Source organism: Falco naumanni, chromosome 3 (assembly GCF_017639655.2).
Source record: "Falco naumanni isolate bFalNau1 chromosome 3, bFalNau1.pat, whole genome shotgun sequence".
In the NCBI taxonomy this organism is placed as follows: Eukaryota; Metazoa; Chordata; class Aves; order Falconiformes; family Falconidae; genus Falco; species Falco naumanni.
This window is the reverse complement of record NC_054056.1, coordinates 530606-542393: the sequence shown is the minus strand read 5'-3', so window position 1 is coordinate 542393 and position 11788 is coordinate 530606. Positions and strand designations below refer to the sequence as shown.

At 48.3% G+C, this 11788-nt stretch overlaps 1 protein-coding gene across 2 annotated transcripts; it reads left to right on the top strand.

The window, feature by feature from the left end:
• The first annotated feature begins 26 nt into the window (after positions 1-26).
• Positions 27-10577, top strand: SNRNP40 (small nuclear ribonucleoprotein U5 subunit 40). Of its 2 annotated transcripts, none has more exons than XR_005826820.1 (10): positions 27-252; positions 446-575; positions 1091-1184; positions 1802-1967; positions 2463-2585; positions 3572-3692; positions 4433-4515; positions 4939-5000; positions 7958-8193; positions 8284-8374. XR_005826820.1 is itself a non-coding variant. In XM_040586322.1 (10 exons), the coding sequence occupies exons 1-10, from the start codon at positions 67-69 to the stop codon at positions 10176-10178; spliced, it is 1119 nt and encodes a 372-aa protein (XP_040442256.1). In that variant the 5' UTR covers positions 31-66; the 3' UTR covers positions 10179-10577. The 2 variants fall into 2 exon arrangements, 1 of the variants encoding a protein (XP_040442256.1); XM_040586322.1 differs by lacking the exon at positions 7958-8193 and adding an exon at positions 10129-10577 and having other exon boundaries at positions 31-252; positions 8284-8387.
• Positions 10578-11788: the final 1211 nt, after the last annotated feature.

The following is an 11788-nucleotide window of genomic DNA, read 5'->3' as shown; positions in this document are numbered from 1 at the left end:
CTGGCGCGGCAGGACGCGGCGCGGCCGGCCAATAGGGGAGTGGACGGGCGCGCGCGGCCGGCGGTGATGATCGAGCAGCACAAGCGGAAAGTGCCGGGTGGCGGCCCCGGCCCCGCTCCAGCCCCCGGCGCCGCCCCTGGCCCCGACCTCCCGCTTGTGCCCACTGCGGCCAAGCGGCCCCGCCATGAGCTGCCGGGGGCGCCGGGCGCGGGAGGCGGGGGGCAGCCTCCCCCCGGGGCCCTGCTGCAGGCGGTATGGCGGAGGGCAGGCCCGTGCGGGGCCGCCGGGGTTTGGGGAGGGGGAATGGCCCACAAGGGGATGGCGGGGGTGTGGGATGGCCCGTGGGGCAGGCTGTGGGAAGGCCTGTGGGCGGTTAGTGGGCCGGGCATGCTTCAGGGTTGTGCCTTTTGGTCCCCTCACCCGGCTCTCCCGTTGCCTCTGGCAGGGCCCGCCACGCTGCTCGTCCCTGCAGGCCCCCATCATGCTGCTCTCGGGCCACGAAGGAGAGGTGTACTGCTGCAAGTTCCACCCCAACGGCAACACCCTTGCCTCCGCTGGCTTCGACAGGCTCATCTGTGAGTACCAGGCACTGCTGTCCCAGCCAGCGCTTTGCAGGGCTGCAGCTCATATGATTTCAGGCCATTGTGCTGTGATGGGTCCTGAGCATGAAGTGTATTACCAGCAAGGGTGAAAGAAACTTTTTCCAGCTTCTTTGGCAGCTGTCACTGCCAGCTGGTTTAGGCCCTTCCTCAAGTGGGGCTGGTAACACACCTTGCTGGTCACAGAACTGTGTTCGCCCGTCCCTCATCGGTCTGCATTTGACTTCAGCAATGCAAACGCTAATGCTTTGGGTTGCAGAGGTGAAGATCATTACTTTTCTTAAGAAATTCACCTTGATATAAACCCAGAAATCAGTTCAAATCAACTGTCTGTCCTTCCAGAGCTCACGTGATTTGCTCTTTATTGCTACATATCATCCTGGATTGGGGACAGTAGTGGTGATGGTACATAGTTTGTTTTGCTGAATGCCCGGAGAGTGGTTCCATCCACAGCAGGTTCCTGTGCTTACCTGTCCCTTCCTTTCCCCCAGTGTTGTGGAATGTCTACGGGGACTGCGATAACTATGCCACCCTGAAGGGACATAGCGGGGCGGTTATGGAGCTGCACTATAACACAGACGGCAGGTAAGTGGTGTGCAGTTGTCTTTTGGCCTCAGGCCCAGCTCTTTCTGTAGGAAGGTGCTTTCTGCTGGCCAGAGTCCTGCAGAGTGTCTCATCGTTGCCCCTGGTTGGTCTGTGTATGGTGAATGCTCATAGTGTGGCTTTCCCAGATAAGGAGCGGTGCCTGCTTGAGCTTGCACCAAGGATCTGGAGTCACCTGTGACCCACAGTGCCCTTGATGTCATTCTTGAGGAACAGGGGGAAAGTTGGTGGCGGTCATATGGAAAACACTGGGAAAGGAAATAAAACAAGTGAGATATTTGTTAAATTAGAAGGCTGTTCTGCTATTGCAGCTGAGCTATTGCCACTGAGCTTTCCTTCCTGTCCTAAATAGTGTTCAAGGAGGTGGAAAACCAATCTATATGTATCTAGATGTGGGGGTTAATGTGAGTGCCTTGTGTAGCTGCCCCACTGTCAGTCAGCCTCCTCTGAAACACCGTCTTGGTGTATGGGAGAGATTCTTCTTCATGGCATGTTTCCACTGAATGTGTCCAGCTTTGATCACAGAACTTGAGAATAAAAAAGGTGGGAGGGAGAAGTGCTTCCAAAATTGAGATCCTCACGGCAATTTTTCCTCGCAGCATGCTCTTCTCAGCATCCACAGACAAAACAGTGGCTGTGTGGGACAGTGAGACTGGAGAGAGAGTGAAAAGACTGAAGGGCCATACCTCATTCGTTAACTCCTGTTACCCAGCAAGACGTGGACCCCAGCTTGTCTGTACAGGCAGTGATGATGGAACAGTGAAGGTCAGTATATTTTCTAAGGAGATAGTCTGGAATGAGAGTAAAATAGGATCTCTGAAAGAATTTTTGGGGTCTTCCCATTTAAGTGGGCTGAATTCAGCCTTTCATTACTCTTATAATTTTATTATCTAATAACTTTGTAGAAATAAAAAAATTGAAATTAAATTTGACTGCTCTTTTTTTCTGTAATTATTTGGGAGGGGGGGTTAAGAAGATTAATCTGCTCATTTGTACTTTTTCTGCTGATGTGCATTAACAAAGCATGAGAAAGGTGAGCCATTACTGAAATTTTGCACCGTAGCCCCTTCTTCCGTCCCCTGCGTTCCTGTGCTCCAACAACACCAGACTTTTATTATGGTTTTTATAGACATCTCTTGAAATCTAAAAGAAGGAATTTCAGGAGAGCAGTCTGAGTCTCTGCCAAGTATCTGTGCAGCTTGTTATTATTTTGTCGTTAATATATTCATATACAACTTTTACAATTGCCATGTCTTTCAGCTGTGGGATATTAGGAAAAAAGCTGCCGTCCAGACGTTTCAGAACACATACCAGGTCTTGGCTGTAACTTTCAATGACACCAGTGATCAGATCATATCTGGAGGCATCGACAACGATATTAAGGTAGGACGCCTGTGTCCTCGTCTGCTTTTCCAACTGTGCACACCTTTTCCATCCTGTCACATCTTCCATTAGTCAAGGACAAATGTGGAAGCCTGCTGGTTAATTTTACAGTCACAAGAACCACATGGACCCACAGTGTCCAACCTTGCTATTGATACAGGGCCAATAAACTGAGGGAGTTAACTCTGGGGCTGTTTGCCATGTGACACCCTGGCCTGGACAGCCCTAGCATTCCTGGCCAGGCATCCCAGCACTGCTGTCACCCACTGGAGCCGATATGGTATGCTGGCTCTTCTGGCACCCTGTGCCTGTCCCAGAGGCTCTAGAGCTGTGTATGAGGTAAACTAAATAAAATGTGGTGTCACATCCACACTCTCTGCCCTCTGCTTCAGTTTGCAACTTATTTTGTCACCTGCTAGTGTGGAAAGTTCTTATTTGAGAGTGAGCTCAATGTTTCATTCAGCTGGTAACTTAGATTCTCCTGATAGCTGTACGGTTCAGTCTGCCTTACTGTCCTAGCCTCAGGCTCCAGCCTTACCTATGCGTGGGGAGCATGTGCTTATCAGAAAGCCATTGCTAAGTGTAGCCCTGACATGAGATCTGTTCAGACTGCCCCTCTTTGGGGAAGAACAGCATGAAATTTTGGGGACTGGACAACTGCTGCTCTGTGCCATCAGTCAGTGGAATTTGGGAGCTGGGGGAGCTATAGCCAGATAGAGAGGGATTCCTGCATGCATGGAGCTGCTGGCATTTAACTTCTTGGTGGTTGAACACGTTCAGTTAGAAGTCTTCTAGGGGGTAAATTCCATTTTTCCTACAACACACATAAAATTTTAGCTTTGTATTTTAGCCATTCAGACCCCACCGACTGGAATCAAAAGCTGATGCCACAGCTGACTGATCAGTAGCCATGTGAAATGCTCTGGAAACAGCAGTTCCATCGGTCTTGGCTGTCTTTTTTTAAACCACAATGTTGTGTCTGAAAGGTGTGGGATCTTCGCCAGAACAAGCTCACTTACACGATGAGAGGACATGCGGACTCAGTGACAGGCCTCAGTCTGAGTTCAGAAGGCTCCTACCTGCTCTCCAACGCAATGGACAACACAGGTGCGTCCTACCTGGTGTGACAGCACAGCTGTCGGGCAGTACTCTGTTATGCTGGCTTTGCATGGCATTTAGGAAGGAACAAATTGATGTAGAAAAACAAAGAGCCAGAGGTAGGGGTAGGCTGAAGAGAGCTTGGCTCCAGAGATAAAGCTTGAATTCTTTTTACACCAGTGATGGTCATGTCCTTTGCAGGGAGGGAGCAGCTGCATCAGAAGAGTTTGTCACATCTCCCAAATGGCAGTGAGGACACAAGCTATGGCACATGTTACTTGTACAGACAGTTGAATGTAGTCTTGGTCTGGCTTTTGTCAGGGCAGTTTGGCTGTTTCCCCACAGCAGGGAATGACAGCACAGTTTCCAAACTGCCTGTCTCCTGTGTGAGGTTGCTCAGCAAAGCTGAGCTGATTAGAATCGTGGTCACAGAGTGTGTTAGAATAAAACAAATGCTCATGTAAGGAGATGGTGGTTTGTTTGTGTAGTAGTTTTGGATTTTCCCCCTCCTGTGGCAGTGGTCTTGATGTATGTATAAATTTCTGCATATGACCTTTCAAATCAAAGCTTTCTGCAGGGAACGCTACTGGTTTCCTTTTGCTTGGAAACCTAGGCATGAAGAGACAAGGAGCATGACCAGGTCTTTGCTCATTAGCAACATGTCTTGGGAAAAGGAATGTTTCCAGAATCTGACCTTGCCCCCATGCCTCTGCCATCTTCAACTAATTACTGTGAGCTCTCTGTTGCAGTCCGCATCTGGGATGTGCGACCGTTTGCCCCTAAAGAAAGATGTGTAAAGGTTTTCCAGGGGAACGTACATAATTTTGAAAAGGTGAGTGTACTGTAGACCAAAACATGATTGTTGTAAAGTGCTGCTGCTATTAACTTTTCTGTAAATTGTTTTTAAATCCAAGTCTAAACCAGAAAGGCTTTAATAAGAACTCAAAGAAAGATGAATGCACAAAGTGGGATTCCAATTAAAGCCACAATAACAACATTTCTTTGCTCGGTTCAGCTATAATTAGCTGTAAATTAAGTATTTTCTACATTTACTATCTACTTTGTGTAAAATAACAAGGCACTGGATGTTTCCAGCAGTAAAATAAAATCTGTAATTACCATCTCATTTTCTGAAGGGAGATCATTAAAGTGGTGCTTGTGATATTTAAAGTCTCGTGGTGATTTTAATTCAAGAGAAAGGGGAAAACTAAATCTTCCTTTGGAAATAGATCTGTGCACGTTCTTTTTATTTTAGAATCTTCTGAGGTGCTCTTGGTCCCCAGATGGGAGTAAAATTGCAGGGGGATCAGCTGACAGGTGAGTTGCCACTGCGTTCCTGATACTATGAATCCATAACCATTTTGCAGTCACTCCTGGAATGAGTTAGATCATAATCTGAAGACTCAGAGTTGTGCATAGAGGTGTGAAGACCCAGACAACCCTCTGCTGTAGTCTTCTGTGAGCATTATCTTCCCTGATTACAATAGCAGCCATTTATATTGCCTTAGTGACAGTGGAGGAGCACCATATAGTTGTAAAATTTTCTTATTGTCAAGAACTGCCTAGAGATCTACATTACTGCTTATGTTCAACACGAGATCTAAATCCAGGACCAGCATATGACAGGAACATGGTGTTCAGTGGACTAGGTCCCTTGTGGTCATACTGGCAGATGCTTGTGAGAGTCTTTGAGATGCAGGGAGTCTGGGGAAGTGTGTGTAGTGTGGGGGTTATACTGATAATGGCCACAAATACCAGTTAAATGGCTGTGTGGTGGCTTGCAGGAGGCACCAGTGGTGTTCCAAGGATCATTCTTAATCTTTACTTAATTAATGAGTAAGAAGCAATAAAGATCTGACTAAATTAGTGCATACTGGACTTTTAAATGAGGTATTGTATAAACTAAGGCAACTGGGGAGCAAACTGGGTGGAGGGAGGAAGCTGGCAGAGGGTCTGTGCCAGACACTGAAGGTCACCATGAAGGATACCAACCTCTGCTGGAGCAAATCCAGATGCCCTTTAGTGACATTGAGACAGAAATTCCTGCAGGCCAGAGTCCAGGGCATGGTGCAGTAGTAATCAGCAAATTAATGAGTTTCTGATGGAGGATAGGGAGAACTTTAGCTCCCACTGTCCAGATATAGTGGGGCCAGCTGTCACAGCAAGCGACTGAGATGTGACTCTCCTTCACAATCTTGCTGGGCGGAAGCGGCGGTGCACGTGGTGGAGGAATGCCTGCGTGTTAGCCTGCCGAAGCTGTGGCTGATCTGTTCAGCAGTGAAGTGTGGCTGGACGTCTTAGGCCATTAGGTTAGTTCTGCAGATGGTGATGTAGCTCTGTGGCCTGACAGCAGCTTTGTTGTGATATTTGTGTGGAAGAGCATGCAGCCAGGTACCGGGGCAGGTTAGACAGGGCAGCTCAAATCTTGTCTTTATCTCTGAGCTTTTAATATTTTTTTTTTTTTTGAGAAGGAGTATCTGTTGGGAAAGCACAGCAAGATTAAACAAGTGTTTAATTTGTCTGAGTGCAAAATAGTGATTACTCTCTCCTGCATTACATGGAGTGCATGTGTATGTTGGAGGGACAGTTACCTGAATATTTTTTTTGCTGTTGAGCCCTTCAGAAGGGTTATAGTAAAACTAACTACTTAAAGTGCTCGCCTGCTTTGCAATGCCAAATTAAAAACATGACAGCAGAGTGCTTTGAGAAAGCATTTGCTACAGTTCTTGCATTCTATATAAAATAGTTGTTCTTGAAGAAATGCTGCTTTAAGTAACAAACATGACTTCACTTGCAGGCTTGAATTTTCTCCTGTGTGTATCAAGAAATTAAGTCAAATAATAGTACCAGCCTAAAAACTAATGCTCCTACCAAAGTGGATCTGCCCTGTGTTGGTGTCTAGTGTCCTTTCTGTCTAGCCAGCGTTATAAATGATTCAGTGCTTTTTGGGGGGGAAGAGAAGTTCAGTTCTATTTCAACTAAAAGGCAGGCTAGTTGTACAAGCAAGTCTTTTTCTTCGTCTGGTCTGCAAAGCCCTGACAAATGGAAAGGAACAGGTGAAACTGAGGAACCTGTTGTGGGTAGCATTGCATAAGCCTGAAACAGTCTGGCCATGGTATTCAGAGCTTGGGCTGCTTGTGGGGCTGATGAAAGTGCTAATGATCCTTATCATGTTTGAGTTCATGCAGGCAAGACATAGGGATGCACAGTGGACATTTGCAGTGACCTTCCTTTGGAGGAGTGTGATGCAGTAGATTGATTTTACATGTGTTTTACGGACTGTCCCCTGTGCCCTCACCCTCTACAGTCCCCTGTAAATAGCTGTAGTGATGCCCATGGGGCATACAGGCAGCAGAGCGCCCTTCCTGCCAAACCCAGCCAATTACTGCCCTGCTGCTTCTCTTTTTTGCCCCAGCAGATTACGTTTTAGCTGCCAGTCACCTCACTAAAGAGCAAAATGAGACGACTGAGTGAATGTAGCCCAGAACTGGCAGCTTTCTCCAGCCACAGATATTTTTGCAGAGCTGTGAACCTTGTAACAAATGCTGTTTCATGTGACCAGGCCTTTGTGTTTGGGAGGGAGAGATGCAGTGTTCCTGTGCAGGTGGGGTGCAGCATCACCTTGCCTGGGTTGTAGGATGTTGCTCAGGGCTCTTCTTGTTTAGATGTATTAAAAAATATCCCACTCACTCCTATGGATGATTACCATAACTGGGATCAGAGCATCACTCTGCTTCCCATTGGATCTTGTGTGCAGCCACCGCACCATGCAGGTATCTGTCAACACCCATGAGGGGCAAGCAGTGATCTCAGGTACAGGGTGATTTACAGCAAGGCACCATTTCCCCCACTCTCTGAAGCCATTTATAAGAGTAATTGGGGGGCTAATCTGTGCCTGGTGCCAGCGGTTTCTTTCTGACCTGCCTGAAGGATCCCGGTGACTTCAGCCAAGGTGCGGTGCTCAGGCAGGACCTGGTCAGCGCTGTGAGCTTGTGGCGAGGACTGCAGGAGGTTAATCAAAGGGCTCAGCACAATCTGATCGGCCCTCTAATAAACGCTGGGAAGTGAATCATGACTTTAATGGTGCAGCAGGAAGAAATCCAGATATAAAACTTGGCTATGGGGGATGACACCATAGCAGGGGCTGAGGGAGTGCCTGTGCTCCTCACTCCTTGTCAGCCCAAACCAAGGGTGACCGCTGGGCTTGCAGGCAGGTGTTTGTAAGGGTGAGAACCCTCCTCCCCAATCCCAACGCTAATTTTCTGCCTTAGCAGCAATGTTGCTGCTGCATTGAGAATCTCTACAGCCTCATGCTTTCAAATCCAGCTCTGTGCCATGAGGGGTGAAATGGAGCTGCTGTACTGTGACAGTGGTGAGGTTTTTGACATGAATTGACATGTTGACTCCTACCTGCTCAGACCTCTGCTCTTCTGGATTTGGCAGTGCAGTATTTTGCTCCTGAGAAGCTCCTTGTTTATCCACACTAAGTGCTGCATCTGTTTCAGCCCAGGTGATGAACTGCTGCAAGAATAAGCTGTTGCTGCGAGGGGCAGCTGCTTTCCTTTATCAAATGCGTGCACTCACAATGGCTCTCTTGTAGGTTTGTCTATGTTTGGGACACCACATCCAGGAGGATTTTGTACAAGCTGCCAGGCCACGCTGGGTCGGTGAATGAACTGGCTTTCCATCCAGAGGAACCCATTAGTAAGTCCTCCCCATCTCAAGTCAGCAGGGGAAATAGTTTCAGGGCTGGCTGAACTGCTGATCCTCTGGAAAACTGTCCCAAAATCGCCTGTGGCCCAGAGCCCCAAGTATCAGACAAATTTAGGGGAAGCAGACTCCTGCTTGCTCCTCTCCCATAGGTAGGAGTAGGGCTGGGTGTGCCCTGGGGTCCTAGGCTGAGTGTGGGGGCTCTGCCTGGAGGGGTGCACCCATACAGCAGCAGGGTGGCCGGTGGTCTGGGCTGGTGGTTACCTGTTGGGTGGCTGTGAGTCGTGGCTTGGCTGCTTGCTGCCTTGGGCTTGTCCAGACTTCCCAAGGGCCGTGCAAAAAGGTTTTGGGGTACCTGGGTTTGGACACCAGGGATATAACCATACATTTGGTGATCGCATGAGGACAGTGATCACCTGGGAACATGTCTCCAGCCTGGGGTCTCTTAGCTTACCCAAAAGCCACAGGAGGCAAAGAAGGCTCTTTGTGCAGCAGGTTTTGTCCCCATTCCTAGAACATCTGGCACATGGCACCACATATCAGCACTGAGTGAGACAATGCTCATGGTGGCTTTTTCAGAATGGTTTTAACCACCGTGCATTAACTGAGCCCAAATTCCACATCAGTTTCTTGGTGCAACATGTGGCCCAGGCAGGACTGCAGGGTGCTGTTTGTTTCTATGGAAACACTTGCACCATCAGCCAGGTCACTGCATTGCTCCGGTCAAAAATTAACAAGAGTCAACCCCAAAGTGAAGCCAAGAGCTTGGTTGTGCTGAGGATGACAGTCTGTGCAGCAGAGCAGTGAGTTACGGGTTTGTTCCTTAGTTATTCATTGCCCTGTCTTCAGATTGGAGACTGTGCTGGAAGTGCAGCATGATCTCTCCTCTCTGGTTTGGAGCAGATTGTTTGCAGTTGTACTCCACTGAGTTCCAATTTGTGAATCAATCACTCAGCTTAAAATAAAAATTAAAAACCTATTCAGGCATTGCATGGGAGTTATGCAATTGATTTCTATTAACATATGGGAATGTTAGTCTTGTAAATCACTGTGCCCGCACTGCTATACTCGTCTGCACAGGAGTGCACAGGGAGCCAGAACAGTGAGTTGACAGACACTAGTCTGCAAGTTTACATAGAAATCCCCCAAATCTCTCCTGGACTCAAACGAAACCATTGTCAGTGTCAAGAGCTGCACTTCTGGGTCTTTCTTTTGATGCTTATGTCTTGAATCGCCTACAGAGCCTTTTCTGGTTCAGTGGTGTGTTGTAGTTGGGTGCCAGCTGCATTTTGCTTGTTCTGATAAAATAATAATGTCTTGACGAGGCTTTCCTGGCCAGCCTGTGCCCTCTAGCGGCATGCAGTCCCGGCAGCAGTGCCCAGTTTGCAATCTGAACACTTCTCGCAATGAAAATAACTCTTCAGAATGCTTGAGAGCGTTAACAGCATGTTTATACGCCTCACTTTACCATTTTAATGCTTAGACATTACAGGCAGTATGCTGTTATGCCTGCCTTGGGACAGGGGAATGGCAGCCACGATGCACAGCGTGTGATTAGGTGTCAGAGTAGTAATTTCATGAAGTGTTTTTGGGGAGCAAATGAAATTTGGCTTTCTAGATCACTTACAGCAAGTGAAATGAGAAGTTCCATTCAAATGATGTGTCATTAGCGGAAGTCTCAAACTGTTGTGTTTAATTTTCATATTCCTCCCTTCCTCCTGTCTCCCTCCCTCAGTACTCTCCGCATCCAGCGACAAAAGACTGTATATGGGGGAGATCCAGTAGAGCTGACAAGGAGATGATAGGATTCGTGCCCTCACGATCCTTGGTTTACAGAAGTCAATTGACTTGCTTCTCATCGGTGCCAGCCCCCCTCATGCTTGTGGCATTGGGAAAATGTTGAAGCAGCTTGATGTGACAAGCTGCCCTCTCACAGGCTTTAATGTCTGCATGGTCTCACTGTACAGCTTTTTTCCACCACTACCCTTCTTTGGGGTGGAAGGAAAATTTGGAATTGAAAGGAACTTGGTTTTGGCTGTACTACCAACTATTAAACCCTTACCCAGATCACGTGAAATTGGTAACATTTGTTTAAAGTCCACACATGGCTTGTATATTCCCTGTCTGCTTTCTTTTCTTGTTTTTTATATGGTCAAAACTGAAATAGATAGCTTTTTACAAGAACTGTGTGGTTGGCTTTTATTGTTCTGGTTTATTTTTCTATTGTACAATTCTCAATCAAGGACCTCACTGGTATGTAACCTGAGGAAACCATAGATGTTACCTTCATAGAATCACAGAAGGGTTTGGGTTGGAAGGGACCTTAAAGACCGTCTGGTTCCAGCCCCCTGCCCCGGGCAGGGACACCTCCAGCCAGCCCATGTTGCTCCCAGCCCCGTCCAACCTGGCTTGGGCACTGCCAGGGATGGGGCAGCCACAGCTGCTCTGAGCAGCCTGTGCCAGCGCCTGACCACCCTCACGGGCAAGGATTTATCCTAGTATCTCATCTAAATCTCCCCTCTTCCAGCTTAAAGCCATTCCTCCTTGTCCCAACGCTACAGGCCCTTGCCCAAAGCCCTTCTCCAGCTTTCCTGTCAGCCCCTTTAGGTTCTGGAAGCTGCTCTAAGGTCTCCCTGGAGCCTTCCCTTCTCCTGAACAGCCCCCACTCTCTCAGCCTGTCTGTACAGCAGAGGTGCTCCAGCCCCCTGGTCATCTTCGCAGCCTCCTCTAGACTCACTCCAACAGGTCCGTGTCCTTATGTTGGGGACCCCAGAGCTGGATGCAGCACTAGTTGGTGCGGTCTCACCAGAGCCAAGTAGAGGGGGACAGTCACCTCCCTCGACCTGCTGGCCATGCTGCTGGTGATGCAGCCAAGACTACAATTGGCTTTCTGGGCTGTGAGTGCACATTTGAGCTTCTCATCCACCAGCACCCCTCAGTCCTCCTCAGGGCTGCTCCCAATCCATTCTCCACCCAGCCTGTACTCGTGCTTGGGATTGCCCCCACCCACGTGCAGGGCCCTGCACTTGGCCTTGGAACTTCATGAGGTTTGCAGAGACCAGCATCTAGAGCCATCATCCCTGGATGGCATCCCTCCCCTCCTGCATGTCGGCTGCACCACACAGCTTGGTGTCATCGGCAAACCTGCTGAGGGCGCGCTCAGTCCTGCTGTCCGTGTCACCGACAGAAGTGTTAAACAGCACTGGCCCCAGTACAGACCCCTGAGGAAGGGCACTCATCTTCAGAAGAGCAGCTTTACTTTTTGTTGATGGCAATAAAAATGACCACACTTAAAGTAATTGTTGGGCTACTGCTGAATCCTATTTTCATGTTTTGAGTAAAATCCAGCCTTCTGTTACAAACTTTGCTAAAAACTCCCTTCTGTAAGCAGAGTG